Genomic DNA, 17182 nt, shown 5'->3' with positions numbered 1-17182 from the left:
TTCTTTAGAGAATGGAGTTTTTGAAGAAGGTGTTCGGAAGTAAACTGCTGAGAGCGAAGAGAAGATGGAAACTTGGGGGAAGGGTGGACATCAGAACATCAGGATGAAGGCCTTTTAGTGGTAAGTGGTGTGGCCAGATAGAGGATCAAGACCTGGGGAAGAGAGGATGGTAAAGGAGACGGTTGAGATGTTGGGCAGTGGGAGGTTGGTTAGGGAACAAAAAGGGGATTAAAAGACTTGGATGAGATTGAAAAGAGGAATGGATCCCAGTGTGGGATAGAGTGGGATGGTCAAAAAGGGGATTAAGTCATATAAGACATTGCTTTGAAAGGGAAGCATTGGACAGGATCAAGATTTGCAGGGGATTGGAGAGACTGATTGGTAGTCAGAGTGGGGACTGTAACCTGGTGGGGATGGGGAAGGTCAGGGGAAGGATCTTGTGGGAGGGCATGGGGTGGGGTATGTGATCCGTGCATGGATCAAAACTAGGGTGGGGGGGGTCATAGAAGAGGATTAGAGGACTGAGAATAGGTCGAAGGAGAGGTGTCGGGGGAGGGGGTGAAGGGGGTGTTATAATAATGAGTTGGATTGATCTGCAGTGATGGTGCTGAGGGGGTGGCTGTGGTGGGAGTTTGCAGTGGGGGGATGCAATCTGATGGAGGCTTGTGACCTTGCTAGTGGGGGAATATCAGAAGATGATAGGGAGAGAATAGGTCTCCTTAAAGATCAGTATGGCTGTCTGTGTGTGGAACCAAAGGAAGTGGGTGAGATCTTTAATGACCATTTCCTTTCAGTTTTTACTGTGGAGAAAATGATGGAAGTTAAGGAAATGGGGGAAATCAATGGTGTTATATTGGACCACATATGAATTAGCAGGGAGGAGATATTGGAGGCCTTAAAGTGCTTTAAGGTGGATAAATCCCCAGGGCCTGACCTGGTGCATTCTTAGACCTTGTGGGAAGCTAGAGAAGAAATTGCAGAGGTCCTTGCAGAGAAGTTTGCTTCATCTCTGGCCACAGGTGAGGTTCCAGAGGACTGGAGAGTGGCTAATGTGGTATCATTGTTTAAAAAGGGTAGAAAAACAAGCCAGGAAACTACAGGCTAGTGAGTCTGACGTCGGTGGTGGGTAAATTGTTGGAGGGGATGCTGAGGGACAGGATCTACCAACATTTGGAGTGACAGGGTCTGATTCGGGACAGTCAGCACAGCTTTGTGCGTGGGAAGTCGTGTCTGACAAATCTCTTGGAGTTCTTCGAGGAGGTAACCAAGAGGGTAGGGCAGTGGATGTTGTCTATATGGACTTTAGCAAGGCCCTTGACAAGATCTCTTATGGCAGGCTATTCTGGAAGGATAGATCACATGGGATCAGGGGGAGATAGTGGACTGGATTCATAATTGGCTCAATGGTAGGAAGCAGAGGGTGATGGTCGAGGGCTGTTTCTCAGACTGGAAGCCTGTTTCTAGTGGTGTGCCACAGGGGTCAGTACTGGGACTGTTGTTGTTTGTAACTTATATAAACGATTTGGATGTGAATGTACAAGACATGGTTCATAAGTTTGCAGGTGATACTAAAAAAGGTGGGTTGTAGATAGTGTAGAAGGTTATGATAAACTACAGTGGGATCTTGATCAGCTAAGTATGTGGGCTGAGGATTGGCAAATGGCTTTCAATTGAGAAAGATATGAGGTATTGTAGTTTGGGAGATCAGACCAGGGTAGGACTTATACAGTGAATGGTAGGGCCCTGGGGGTTGTTATGGAATGGAGGGACCTATGAGCGCAAGTGCATAGTTCGCTGAAAGCAGCGGCACAAGCAGACAGGGTGATGAAGAGGGCGTTTGGCATGCTGGCCTTCATCAGTCTAGGCATTGAGTATAGGAGTTGGGAAGTTATGATGCAATTATATAAGACGTTAGTGAGGCCACACTTGGAGTATAGTGTACAGTTTTGGTCGCACTGTTATCGAAAAGATGTTATTAAACTAGAAAGATGCAGAAAAGATTTACTAGGAAGTTGCCTGGACTTGGGGCCTGAGTTACAAGGATAGGTTACACAGACTTGGACTTTACTCCCTGGAATGTAGGAGGTTGAGCGGTGATCTGATAGAGGTATATATGATCATGAGGGACATAGACAGGGTGAAGGCACATAGCCTTTTTCCCAGGGAGGGGGTGCGAAAAACAAGAGGGCACTGGTTTAAGATCAGAGGCAAGAGATTTAAAAGGGACAAGAGGGGCAGCTTCTTCACGCAAAGGGTGGTACGTATTTGGAATGAGCTGCCAGAAGTAGTGGTTGAGGCGGGCACATTAGCAACAATTAAAAGCCATCTAGATAAGTACATGGATAGGAGAGGTTTAGAGGGCTACAGGCCAAATGTGGGCAGATGGGATTAGCTTGCTGGGCAACACAGTTGGCACGGACAAGTTGGGCTAAAGGGCCAGATTCCATATAGTATGACTCTATGATGGGCTCAACAACAGGATTAAGATCAGTGCAGAGAGTTAAGCAAAGGATTGAGACATAGGATTTTGGTGGAGAGAGGATAGAGGCCTCAGGCACAGGGTTCTGTGAGAGGATTGAGACTTAGGGGTGGATGGATTCAGAGAAAGTGGATCAATACCTAGAGTGGAGGGCAAGGGTCAGAAGGAGGATCAAGATTCAAGATATGGATTGGATTCAGATTTGGTACAGAAGCAGGTCAGAGAAATATTGGGATTTCAAAAAGTGGTCTGGGAGCTTGATGGGTAGGTGTGGGGTGGTCAGAGAAAGGAACAAGTTCTGAAGTTGAGAGCAGATTGAGATTACTGGGTAGAATAGGCAAGGGGATTGAATCCTGGTGTGGGATGGGTTGGAGTGGTCAAAGAGGTGATGAAGAGAGAATGTCCAGGGTGGGAGGGGTCTTTGATTATGTTGGCAGTTTACCAAGGCAGTGGGAAGTGTAGACAGAATCCATGGAGCGGAGACTGGTTTCTATGATGTGCTGAGCTGTGTCTACATCTCTCTGAAGTTTCTTACAGTCTTGGGCTGAGCAGTTGCCATACCAAGCTGTGAGGAATCAAGATAGGATGCTTTCTATGGTGCATCAATAAAAATTGGTGAGGGTCAAAGGGGACATGCCAAATTTCTTTAGCCTCCTGAGGAAGTAGAGGGACTGGTATGCTTTCTTGGCCATGGCATCTATGTGGTTGGACCAAGACAGGCTATTGGTGATGTTCACTCCTAGGAACTTGAAGCTTTCAACCCTTTCGACCTCAGCACCATTGATGCAAACATGAGGGGCCCCCCCACCTCCGAAGTCAATGACTAGCTCTTTTGTTCTGCTGACTTTGAGGGAAAGGTTGTTGTCATGACACCATGTTACTAAGCTCTCGATCTCCTTCCTGTACTCCAACTCATCGTTATTTGAAATTTGGCCCACTGTGGTGGCGTCATCTGCAAACTTGTAGATGGAGTTAGTGCAGAATCTGGCCACACAGTCATGAGTGTATAGGGAGTAGAGTAGGGGGCTGAGGATGCAGCCTTGTGGGGCACCAGTGTTAAGGATAATTGTGGCGGAGGTGTTGCTGCCTATCCTTACTGATTGCGGTCTGTTGGTCAGGAAGTCAAGGATCCAGTTGCAAAGGAAGGTGTTGAGTCCTAAGTCTAGGAGTTTAGAGATCAGTTTGCTTAGAATTATAGTATAGAAGATGGAGCTGTAGTCAATAAACAATAGTCTAACATAGGTGTCTCTATTGTCCAGATGCTCCAGAGGTGAGTGTAGGGCCAGGGAGATGGCGTCCGTCATGAACCTGTTTCAGTGGTAGGCGAATTGCAGTGGGACAAGGTTGTCTGGGAGGCTGGAGCTGATATGTGCCATAACCAGCCTCTTGAGGCACTTCATGCTGGTGGATGTCAGAACCACCAGGCGGAAGTCATATAGGCACATTACTTTATTTTTCTTAGGTACTGAGATAATAGTGGTTTACTTAAAGCAGGTGGGAACCTCAGATTGAAGTAAGGAGAGGTTAAAAATGTCTGCAAATACCCCTGCCAGCTGATCTGCACAGGATCTGGGGACACCATCCAGGCCAGATGCTTTCTACGGGTTCACTCTCCGGAAGACTGATCTTATGTCCGCAACAGTGACTACAGGTTCAGGTGCATTGGATGCTGTCGGGGCGGGTGGTGGCATTACAATCCCCTTCTGTTCAAAATGTGCATAGAATGCATTAAGCTCATCGGGAAGGGGTGTGTGTTGGCAGTGCTGCCCGACTTCGTTTTGTAGCCTGTTACAGCAGTTAAGCCCTGCCACAACTGACGGCTGGTCTGGGACTCGATTTTGGACTGGTATTGTCTCTTGGCATCTCTGATAGCTTTACAGAGGTTGTATCTTGATTTCTCGTAAAGGTCAGGGTCACCTGATTTGAACGCCACAGTACTGGACTTCAGTAGAGAGTGGATCTCCCGGTTAATCCATGGTTTCCGGTTTGGGGACACCCAGATTAACCTCTTTGGTACAGAGTCCTCTGCATACTTGCTGATAAAGTCTGTGATGGTGGTGACTTACTCATCTAGGTTGGCTTCTGAGTCTTTGAACATGGCCCAATCTACCTATTCAAAGCAGTCGCGTAGAAACTCATCTATTTCCTCCAACCAGCACTGTACAACTTTCTGTACCGGTTCCTCCTGTTTCAGTTTCTGTTAGTACGCAGGGAGAAGGAGTACAGCCTGGTGGTCTGATTTACCAAAGTGGGTGGGGGGTTGGCTCGGTAGGCGTCTTTGATGGTTGTGTAGCAATGATCAAGGGTGTTTGGGCCCCTGGTGGGACAGATGTGCTGGTAGTATTTTGGTAACACACTCTTGAAGTTGGCCTGATTGAAGTCACTGGGTATGATGAAGAGGGCCTCAGTGTATCCCGTTTCAAGGCTGTTCATCAACGCGTATAGTTCATTGAGTGCAGGCTTCACATTCACCTGGGGTGTGATGTAGACTGCCATCAGGATAGCTGAAGTGAACTTCAGTGGCAGGTAGCATGGACGGCTCTTCACTGTTAGATAATCCAAGTCAGCTGAACAAGAACTTGCCAGGACCATCATGTCTGAGCACCATGAGGGGTTAATTAGGAAGCAGACCCCTCCACTTCTCGCTTTGCCCGAGGACGCCGTGTGGTCCATCCAGTGAATTAAGAAGCCCTCAGGTTGTATGGTGCAATCAAGTGAACTATCATAGGTGGAAGGGTATTGGAGAAGGATTGGGGTAGAGAGGTGATAGAGAGCAGTGAGCCTGAGATGGGAAGAGATTTCCTGGGAGGAAACATGAAACGATGATGGATGACTTGGATTCTTAGCTCAAATATGGTCAGGTCCTTTAACTAACACAGAAGTAGGCCTCAACTCTCTAGCTAATATTTGTACCACTTCAAAGCCTGGTAGATGCAGCATAATTTTGCACAACTAATACAGATTGAGTGCTGTACGCTACTCCACATCACTGCACAGGCCCACTGGCTTCCCGGTGAACAGAAGAGTCATCAATGATTTCAGCCTGCAGGTTTCTGTTCCAACCTGAAAATAACAATCCAAAACCCAAAGTGTGAGCATTCCCCATCTCTGCCAATACTTGGGTGTGTGAACAAGGGAGTGCTACATTGTCAGAGATACTGTTTCCATGGGAAGGGCTGCAAGTTAGTTTGAGATTTCTGTTGGTCAGGCTCTGATCTAATCGGGGAGTTGCTGGCTCAGGTGACCTCTCACTGAAGTTTAGGAACTTTGACAGGTTTAGAACTGGAGTTCACAAGTTCACACAATCTGGCACTTACAATTCTGCCAGTTTTCAAAACCACTCTCTCAGGGATACATTCATTACTTTGTAATGAAATACAATAGGAGCAAAATATTTTATGTATTAGAAGGTGTCCTTCTGGAGGAAAGAAATGTTTAACAAAGGCAGTCTATCTACTCAAGATTAAGTAAGGTACTTCCCATAAACCATTCAGTTCTTGAACCAACCGGCAAAAATCTAATAATTACAGTTTAGCAACACCATGACCACTTTGATCACTTCGATCACTTCGCACTAAAATGGATTTTTTTTGTTCTGATTGTGTTCTTCCTTGTAAAAATTGTGTATAATTTATGTTTAATTTATGTTTTTCTTGTGAATGATGCTATGTTCCTGTGATCCTGCTGCAAGTAAGTTTTTCATTGCACTTGTGCATACATGTACCTGTGCATATGACAACAAACTTGACTTTGATCTTGACTTTAATCTCCTGGCACGATTTAATGAAATATACAAATCTCTGCTTGAAAAATTTTAAGTTGGTATGGAGTGCCATGGGATGAGTTGGATGATCTACAAATTCAAATTCATTCTTGATTTCTTTGTTTCCTTTTGCTGTTTAGTCGTCAAGTTCTGGAATTCCATCTTTAAACCTCTCTATTTAGCTCTTTCTTTAAGACCATCTCTTCAAACAATTTTTAAATTACTTGTCCTCATATCACTCTCCTTGGGTCAAGGTCTACATACATTGATTACGCTGCTCTGAAACACTCATGGATATTTTGTAAGATTAAAGGCAATATATAAATATCATCATTTGTTAGATCCATAAATGAATGCAACAGCAATGAAGATTGGAGTCAATATGGCTTCATTCCAAATGGAGCCTGTTCAGCTAAATTGCCAGTGGTATCATTATCAATAATATTATCAGTTGTTATATCAAGCAAAACATATGTTTTGCTTGATCTAACAACTGATAATATTATTGATAATAGCACTGCTGATACTTAAATTCTCAAAGCATTTCATTTTTTGTTTAACTAAAATATAGACTGTCAATGGAATGAATGAGAATTATTAATGTTCATGCTGTCATGGTTCAGTCACGTGTTGCACATTGGATATTGGTTTCAGTGCAAAATAGGTCCTTAACTCAATGGCATCAATGACGTTCATCGATGCCTTTGATGAACTACAAGACAGAAAGCTTAATTCAGGACGCAGATGGCGAGGTATAATTATTCTAGCTTTGTTCCTGCTGGTTGTTAAGTTAGAGGTTGTTCTATCATTACGGCTCACACACTGCTCATACTGCACATCACCATCACTTTTCCAACAATAATTTCTTTCAATCACAACTCTAACCTAATATTCATATGCTCCACCATGCCCTTTCATATCAACTATCACTCCAACACCCACATCTCACAAGTTACACACACACCGAGCTATTCAACAATGGCAGACATATTGCCAGACTCATTATCTCACACTCACAAAACCAGGTCATAAATCACCATCAACAATAACAGACTGGCAATGAATTAAGCATTTGGCCACTAGTTCAATCACCTAAGAGTGAGTAATGGGAATTATTAGAGCAGTGAACATTGATTCTGAGCCCCACCAGTGGTACAGAGAAATTTGAAGATAATGGCAAGCCACTTCCTAATCTACCTTCTCCTATCCAAATCATCCCTCACCCCAGTGTTTCTCCTGATCTACAAACAACTGGTAACATGGGCTTGCACTTATAAATTCCACCACTGCCTCAGCATCAGCAAACCTGTATGCATTTCTTCCTTCAGATATCCAAGAACTCCTATTGGCCAAGACTGACTACTGGGCGACAAGAGAGTGAGGAGGACAATGTGAATTTTCCAGCTCAGTTACTGGCATACTGCTACTGAAGAGAGTGGTCATGATGCACATTGCATGAGTGCCTGCAGCTTGGGCAAGGGATGGTGTTACTTGGGAGTCGGAGGGCAAGACTGCGCATGAATTCTACTCCAGTGGACTAAAGTGAGGACTACAATGGGGCATGTGCAACAATTTGGTTTTCAGGTGTAACACAAACATAGAGATTAAAAGCAGGAGTAGGCCACTCTGTCCTTTGATCCTTCTCTGTCATCCAATATGGAGTCATAGAGTAATACAGCACAGAAACAGGCCCTTCAGCCCACATTGTTCATGCTGACAAAGGTGCCTTCCTCAGCTAGACAGATTTGCCTGTGTTTTGCCCACGTCGCTCTGCACCTTTCCTATCCATGTACCCGTCCAAATCTCTTTTAAATGTTGTAATTGTACCTGCTTCTACCACTTCCTCTATGGATAGGACTTCCTTTCTGGATAGGAAAGGTTGAAAAGGATCTGGGCCAAATGCAGGTAAAAGGGACTAGCTTAGATGGTTGGCATGGATGAATTAGGCCGAAGGGTCTGTTTCCATATTGTACTACTCTATGACTCGGGCAGCTTGTTCATGTACCCACCACCTCTGTGTGAACAACCTCCCCCTCAGACTCCCTTTAAATCTTTCTCCTCTCACCTTAAACCTATGTCCTCTAGTTTTAGACTCCCCTACCCTGGGAAAAAGACTGACTATCTAAACCTATCTATGCCCTTTGTGATTTTCTAAACCTCTATAAAGTCACCCATCAGTCTCCTTCACTCCAGGGAAAACAGTCCCAACTGATCCAGTCTCTCCTTAAAGCTCAAGCCCTCCAGTCCTGGCAATATCCTTGTGAATATTTTCTGCACCTTCTGTAATTTAATCGCATCCTTCCCATGACTTGGTGACCAGAACTGGGCACAATACTCCAAGTGTGGTCTCACCAATGTCTTGTACAGCTGTAACTTAATGTCCAAACCTTTGTACTCAATGCCTCGACAAATACAAATAAACATGCCATATGCTTTCTTCACCACCCTAACTGTGTCGCCACTTTCAGGGAGTTATGTACTTGTACCTCTTGGTGTCTCTGTTCTACAACACTCCCCAGGGCCCTGTCATTTACTGTGAAAATACTGCCCTGGTTTAATTTCCTAAAATGCATCACTTCACACTTTTCTGAGTTAAATTCCACCTGCCATTCCTTTGCCTGCTTTCCCAGATGAACTAGATCCTGTTGTAACCTTAGACAACCTTCTTCACTGTCCACCACACCACCAATTTTGGTGTCACCAGCAAACCTACTAACCATGCCACCTACATGTTCATCCAAATCATTAACATACAGTGTATGACCAACAGCTGCGGACCAAGTACAGATCCCTATGGCACACTACTGGTAACAGGCCTCCAATCCGAAAACCAACCCTCCACTACCAACCTCTGCCTCCTACCACCAGACATGAAATGTTAACTGTTTCTCTTTCTGCAGGTGCTGCCCGACCTGCTGAGTATTTCCAGCATTTTCTGTTTTATTTAATATTATTTGTCAGTCCTTTCCATCTCTAATATACATCACTGCAACCTCCATTATTTTCACCTCATTCCCTACTTACTTCCCCAGTTTCTTGCTAATCTGTTTGAGCATCCTTCCATTACTGATTATCTGGGCGAAGGTGAATTCGCTCCCTCAGCCTTCAATCGTAGCTCCATAATTCCTCAGCTATGCCATACCCCAACTCCAGGAAAAAAATGTGATAAAAGGTAGGAGACTAAGTAGATAAGGCATGGAAGAACAAAGATCATTCACTTTTTTTCAGAAGGGAATTATGAATAAAGTTTTGAGATGGCTTTATTCGGCCTGCTCCAGCATTCAATAAGTACCCACTTTCTCCTCACATTACTTGTTTCCATTATCTTTAAGAAATAGATTTATCTCCTACTTGAATATATTTAATGACTTGCCGAACACTGCCTTCTGCGGGAGGTTCATCGCCCTCTGGGTGAAGAAAATTCTCTTGATCTCGATTCTAAATGGTATACTCAGTATCCTGAGGTTGTGACTCCAAGTTCTGGATACTCCCCGCTCCATTTAATCTGTTGAGTCCTGTCAGAATTGCATGAGGTCTTCTGTCATTCTTCTAAACTCCAGTGAATATTGGCCTAATCAACTCAATCTCTCCTGTCCTGCTATCCCAGAAATCAGTCTAGTAAATCTGCACTCCTTCAATGCCAAGAACACTCTTCCTCAGATAAGGAGACCAAGACTGTACACAAGTCTATAGATAAGGTCTCACAGCTGCAGCAAGACATCATTGTTGTACAACCTGAGCAAGGCATCGTTGCTCATTATTTTGATTCAACAGAATGGCTTTCTAAATCACTTCAGGCAGTCAAAAACCAACTGCATTGATGGGGATTGAAGTTAGCTATTGGTCAGACTGGGGAAGGATGGACAGTTTGTTTTGAGTAATCAGTGGCATTTTTCATCATAGCTTCTTGTTTTTTTTTAATGATTTCAAGTTGTCAAACTACCCTGGTGAGATTTGAACTCACTCTCCATTTGTCCAGGAATAAAGCTTTACACTAATGTAGCCAGACTGTCAAACAACAGGGTCATCCTAATCTCTGACCTAATATCTCATCCAGCCAATCAATGACATCAGATTAATAAGATCTACAGGTAAAGTCAGCATAGGAAGGTGATCTTCAAGATGGACAGCTTCAGTATAACGTGCAAACAAAGCTTCACAAAATGAGGAATAAATAGCCTGGAGTTAAGATACTTCACCTTTCGATGCTTGCCAACATTGTCACAACAGATGGCAGTTCTGGCTTAGAGATCTCCAAGTATCATCGTGACGACAAGTTGCCGACAAACTATTACATTTAAAGCTCTAAGCTCCGCTTGGTGTTAGAAAGCACAAAGCTACCCCGCATTAACTGGACAACCTGCTGTTTATAACTTTTATCAACTGGGCCTTGGATCTCCACTTCAGAATATAGATGGCAACCACATTCATAGCAAAAGCACATTTATGCAGGACCGGGTGAGGAGGGAGATGATGGAGCCAGGTGGGGAAGGGGGAGGAGTGTAGTTGGGACAGAGAGGCTGATGGGTTATATGTAGAGACAGATAGGTAGAGAGAACAAAAAGGGGGCAGATGGAGCTGGGTGGGAGGAGGGGAGGGTGAAAGTAGAGTCAGAAGCTGGAAGGTGATATAAGTGGAGGCACAAGAGGCTGCAGACACTGGAATCTGACAATTAAGGAAGGTGATAAGTGGAACCAGATAATGGAGGGATGATGGGCAGATGGAACCAGTAGGGTAGAGGGGATAGGAGACCGAGTCTGTTAAGTGTGTGAATGATAGGGAAAGCTGAGGGGAGTTGGTGTTTGGAAAAAGGAGGGTGAGAGAACCTGGGTGAACCAGAAGGAGAGGGAAACGAATACAGGGGGTGTGGGGTTACTTGAAATTGGAATATTCAATGTTCATACCATTGGGTTGTGGACTACCCAGGCGGAATATGAGTTGTTGTTCTTCTAGTTTGCGTTTCACCTCACCTTGGCTGTGAAGAAGACCGAGGACAGACAGAAGGGGAGTTGAAATGGCATGCAACTGGGAGCTCAAGGTGACCGTTGTTGACATAGATTTCCTGGCCTCTGACATGCTCTTGTCGCAACAGCATTTATGAATATCAAGTACAGGTGATTAGACATCCTCTTGTTGAGATAACCATTGGCCCTTCTGTAGTGCAAATGTTACTTGCCACTCAGCCCTATGTCTCAGGATTGTCTAGATTTTGCGGCATTCAGGCTTGGAGTGATTCAATTTCTGAGGAGATGTGAATGGAATTGAATGTTGTGCAATCATCAGTAAACACCACCACTTCTGACTTTATGATGAAAGGAAGGCCATTGATGAAGCAGCTGAAGATGGTTGGGCAGAGGACTCTGCACTGAAGAACTACTGCAGTGATATCCTGGAGTGACCAAAACCAAACCTTCGTTTGTGTGAGGTATTACTTCAACCAGTCATGGTTGCAGGTAAGTGGAGGTATATCCCAGAGACACTTTGTTTGACGAGTACTTGTTGGGGAATGGTAGGAAAAAGGGGGAAAAATTGGAGTTTCACAATCGATGTGCTCCAGCAGAAAATTAGACAGTGTGTTGGATTCTTTAGAACCTTACTATTGAGATATTATTTAAAATGATACTTCAACAATGTCCTGATAATTATTTTAAAAATTAATGTTTGGCAGTTTATAATCATGAAGCTCAATAATTAAAAAAAATAATTATATTAAATGCATAAAGTTCCCAATTGACAATGTAATTTATTTAACACTGAGACGCAAGGCTAAGGACAATGATTTGTCAAGGACAAAGCAGGAAAGGTCATAAGTGATCCTGATGAATGTCAGGTTTTATTATGGTTAAAATTATGATCAGGGACCTTCTGAGATTTTCAACTTTAAATCCCTGGTTTCAAATGATAAAGCATCTGTGCCCGATTCCTGGCAGGAAGGACACATCATGCTTAAAAGACGTTAGACTACAAGATGATTAAACAATGGATGGGTTCCAACATAACTGCCTTATTCAAAAAACAACAAATAAATCATAGGCTCAGACGGTTAAATATTGTTTTTTATGTTTCAGTAGAAGTCGCTATAATGTTGTCACGTATATATTGTTATTAGCTTGAAGAAGGTAAATGAATGGACTATTTCACACAGAGAATGGTGACAGTTCAGAATTGGCTGCCTAAGGAAAGGTCCGAGGTTAATAACATTAGCAAGTGTAGGAGATAATTAAATTGAACTTTTGCTGAACATTAAGGTGAAGGTTCCTTTTGTTATTTTAAAATGTGGAAGCCTTGGAGGTGACCTTGTCAGGCCTCAAGCATGACCAGGAGCAGCAGAGAGAGCAAATGAAAGGAGGGGAGAAATGCCTGGGGCAGGATGGCCTATTCTCTATGAGCCTTCCAGGAGGAATGATCTTATCCCTATCAGTCTGAGGAGCCACTGGTCATATTTTCTGTTAGTCTCACATTCACTACCATCCTCTGCTTCAGATTAATTGGTCTGCTAGCAGTTGCTTTAGGTCTGTAATTTCTGGTAGTAGTGGTGTGTCATTTTCTCCTGCAAGAGATAGGGAAAAGTTTTAGTAAACACCTTGCAGTGTGCAATGTGTCTGCCATGGATTATCTAGCTGGGAGAAGCCATGACATGCATGTGAGTGAGTTGGCTTGTAGAATGGGTGTAAGTAGTTTAGGGAAGTTTTTGCATTAATTCCACAAACATTGCTATTGCTATCTGTTGCACTGCCTTTGTGAGCTGAGAGGAGGAAGTGATGGGTTGGCAGAAGGGAAAAAATGCTAGGCACACTTGTACCCCAGGCATTCGTGAGGTCCTGATTGTAGACCCTGATACAACTACCTGAGCATGAGTGAAGAGTCCTTTCTTCACAGGAACAAATCAAAATGGCTAAGGCCAGCTGACGTTCAAACCACTTGCAGTTAAGTAGGTAGGCCAGGCGCACTGACCAGCTGTAGTCTAGGATGAACTGAGTGACAGATGCTGGGAAATCTGCCTCTGCAATCACATGCCAGCTGGAACTGGCATTGGACTGGAATACCAATTCATTTGAATGGGAATTCCAGACTTGGAGATTCTGAAACAAAGGCAATTTCTGTTATTTATTTTTCACTTATTTTACTTTAATTAGATGTCTTTTTTCTGTGCTTTTAATAATTTATATTTTATATATTAAATAAATATCAATAGATTTTGGATATCTCAAGGCATCAGAGATATTTAAAAACTCTTTTCAAAGCCTCACAAACTTTGACAGTAGCCTTGCCCCAGTTAAAGGCTGTCAGGGTGTCCTGGGCAGCAAAGCCCTAGTTGTACATTGTCCAGTCACTCTGAGGCGTCACTACATCTTGCTACCCTGTCACGGGTTTGGGAGGGCTGACTTGATTGGACCCGTATATTTTCAGTCCAGAATGCCAAGTGGCAGCAGGAAGGAGAAGGCGACAAAGCCGAGCCTACAGCACAGCCCTGTTGTGAAACACACCACAGTGTGAAATGTCTACATCACTGAACCTTTTCAAGCCCTGCTCGTGGCATTTGCCTTGGGTTTCAGTTCACTGGTAAGTGAAGGCAGTCACAGAAGGTTTGTTTTGCCTGAGGCAATGAGTCAGTTTCTTGCCTCATGAAAATGGGATGACCGAATAATATGGTTCTGCCCTCTGGTTGAGTGGACAATTACCCACAAATCTTACTAGTAGCACACATGTACCTTCTCCCTAACTGCCCCATATCATGAATAGGAAAGACCATCACTTCATCAACATGCAAGTAAACTCATAGCAGAGGAACTAAGTAATGCAGGTGAATGCACAATATCTTGGCAGCAACAATCAAACTCTCTGTCCATGCTCAATATAAATGGAAAGAACCAAATGGTTGGTGTGGCAGAGTGGGGCAAGTTTGCCATCAGCAGAGATGTTATCTCACTAGTTGTGGGCAGCCTTCAAAACATACACCAGCAACATACAATACAAACTCAGGTGTCTCTGAATTATTAGTCTATGTTCTACATGCGCTGAAAGGATAAGTACAGAGCATCTGTCTAGCTAAAGGAATCACATGGATTTGGAAAACTACATATTTCATGGAAGGAAATAGGAGCTTTTGCAGGGGCTATAACAAGATGTAGTGCTAATATGGTGGCTTGTACAGTGTTAAAGGTAAAACCATTGCTTTGCTGAGGCTGGTGCTTTTTAGTTAATTTTACCATGGCACTTGTTTTCAGTCCTGTGAGATTCTTTCTCATTTTGTCCCATTCTCTATGCTGTTAGGAGTCTCCAAGCAGTCAACTGTCTGCCTCCTGCCAAGTTAACTACATACTGTGCCCTCAGATAGCTGCCTTTCTGTGCTGCTCTTTTGCTAGCAGGATCTCTAAACTTTTAGCTTTGCTTCTTCTTCCAGATATTTTCCTCAAAACAACCAGCCAGAAACAAAATGTAGGGCAAAATAATATCGGCCCCATAAACACAGTCACACTTTACGAGCTTGATCTCTGATTCCCCACATACCTAAATCCCTCAGCACATCAAGGACCTGTGCACAAAGAATACTTAAGTTATTTCCATCTGCAAGTCGGTGGAGCTGCAATATTCATGTATGTACTCCCTTGCCAGTGCCATACTTTCAGTGGAAAGATGATTAGAGCATCTGCTACTTCTGTGTACAGTGAACAGTGAGCCATTTCTCAGTAGCTCAGGCATGCCTTATCCACAAGGAATATGTGGGAGCACAGAGTAATTTTAGGAGGTGCAGATCTGCAGAGCTAATCAATCTGGCTTTGGGCAGAGCCAAACATCCATGTCCATTTTTCACCGCAATCATTTTAAAGCATACAACATTCCTCATCATTCTGCCAACTTAATCAAAATCAATCAGCAAGGCAGATGGGGAAAACATACATTCCAAACTTGATATTTTCACTCTTTGTGAGGGTAGGTATAAATGTAAAATGTCTAGGTGGTCAGAACACTTTCAAAAAATACAAGTATCATTATGCATTGTGTCATTATGATCCGTACCTACCTCAATGGAACAGGAACTCTACCTAATAAAAAGCAGGGAGCTTTGTTTAAGTACATGAAAAGCAAGGTCAGTGTAGTCAGTCTTCTTTGGGAATGCTGCGCATTTCAGAAAATTGGGTCTTCCTTGCCAGTGCCATATTTTCTGTGGAAAGATGACTAGAGCATCTGCTACTTCTGTGTACAGTGAACAGCCCTCTGGCTGACCTTCACATCGCCTCCTTTAGAGCGGATGTTGCTCTTTGGTTGCAGAACCAGTTCCAGAAGATGACACAGATCTCTGACCATGTTTCTAACCAGTTCAGTGGCACTACCTTCATACACGCTGCACCAAGCTGATATCTCATACTGCACTGGATGTTGAAGTCTTGCTTGGCTCACGACCTACCTGGAATGTCCTCTCCTGCGGTTTCTGCATCTTGTTCTCAATGTCCATCGATGACAGATTTGATGTATAACTCATATTTCTGAATTTAAATTTTCACCACAGCCAGAAACCTCCATTCCCTGGCCCTAACTTAAAATGGTAAAGTCTGCAATTGTTTTCTGAGGAATACTCCTGATGAGCAAGGTAACTTCATTGCTAGCTCGTTCTCTGAGGATTTAGACCCTAGGCTGCCACTGTAAATACTCCCATGGTTTACTACAATGTTCTTCAAGTTCCCTCCAAAGCCTCAAGTCAACATCAGTAGGAAAAAATACCATTTGTTTAATAAATACTCAGTGTATTTGTACATTTCCTACTGATGTCCCTTTAATAGGGACTCAGGAAGCAAGAAATAAAGTCTCTCCATTAATGAGGTTAATAAATGTTCATGCTGTGCCCTTTAAAGAGAAGTGGTTAAAGTTTGAAGCACCAGCATTAGTGGACATTTTATTTATAGAAAATGTGTATTTGGTGCTGCCAGAATTTCTAACTCAGAGGAAACTTCCCTTTAGTATTATATTTAGAAACCCAAGAACGAAAATCTTGACTTCAAACAACACTTTATAATACTGTATTATAGTTCATTCCTTGCAACCAAGACCACATTCCTGATACATAAAGAATGTTTATGGACATCAGAGGTTGTAAAAGGTGCTTCATAAATGCAAGTTCATTCTTTTAATGATTAGACTAATAGACACACATTTATCTGAAAGAAAAATGTACCTACCAGTTCAACTCTTCCAAATCCCCCAACTCCCAGCGTGTCGATGATGTTAAAATCACATAGCTTCAGGTTTGAGAAGAAGGCAGATTCTGCTTCATATCTAGATTTTGTCACATGAAAAAATGGAAAGTTCTTAGTTGTGATGAAACGACAATTTTGCAGCATTACTACAGGATGGTAGAACATTGAGAGCAATCTGCTAGCAGAGGGTCCTTCAGCTGAGGCCTAGACTTTGTTCAATAAATCGACCATGTTCTGATCCCATAAATCCAAAATAAAAATGTTTAGATTCTGAAATTTCTCCATGTCCATCAAGTCAGAAAAAATAATGCAGGAATAGGCTAGAAATAATTCTGGCAAAGCACATTCTGCTTAAGATTTTCTTTCTCTTTGTTTTGCATTGGCAAATATTTTTTGTTACAGATTTTAATCACCAATCTTTCAAGGCAAGGAAAAGAAGGTGTTTTAGGTTTCCACATCTCATTATCTGAGTTATCTCCCAAACAATTTCCTCGTGTGCAGTTGTCAAAGATTCTCTAGATGGGAGGGTTCAGAAATAGCGATTCCATAAACGTCTCTAGATAGAAATCACATCCTGTTTTGTATTGGGAAACACTTCACAGCAAATCCCACAAAGAGATTCCCTCTGGGACTGTACATTGTTGTTAAGGATTAGATGAAGTGCTTGAATCTTGCTCATGTACATTTAAATTTTCTAATCACACTGCCAGTGGTTGAGGAATATAAAAGACAATTCTGAAACAC

General features: G+C 43.0%; 1 protein-coding gene across 3 annotated transcripts in view; it reads right to left on the bottom strand.

Annotated features, from left to right (window-relative positions):
• prkg1b (protein kinase cGMP-dependent 1b) overlaps positions 1–17182 on the bottom strand; it is a 556354-nt gene that overhangs the window by 34157 nt on the left and 505015 nt on the right. For all 3 annotated transcript variants that reach the window (XM_052027531.1, XM_052027532.1, XM_052027534.1), the window contains one exon: positions 16421–16517. In XM_052027531.1, the coding sequence (XP_051883491.1) occupies positions 16421–16517 (97 nt within the window). The remainder of the gene's footprint in view (positions 1–16420; positions 16518–17182) is intronic.

The sequence above is a fragment of the Pristis pectinata genome, chromosome 12, assembly GCF_009764475.1.
Source record: "Pristis pectinata isolate sPriPec2 chromosome 12, sPriPec2.1.pri, whole genome shotgun sequence".
In the NCBI taxonomy this organism is placed as follows: domain Eukaryota; kingdom Metazoa; phylum Chordata; class Chondrichthyes; order Rhinopristiformes; family Pristidae; genus Pristis; species Pristis pectinata.
The sequence above is the reverse complement of the archived record's forward strand: the minus strand, read 5'-3'. Positions and strand labels throughout refer to the sequence as shown.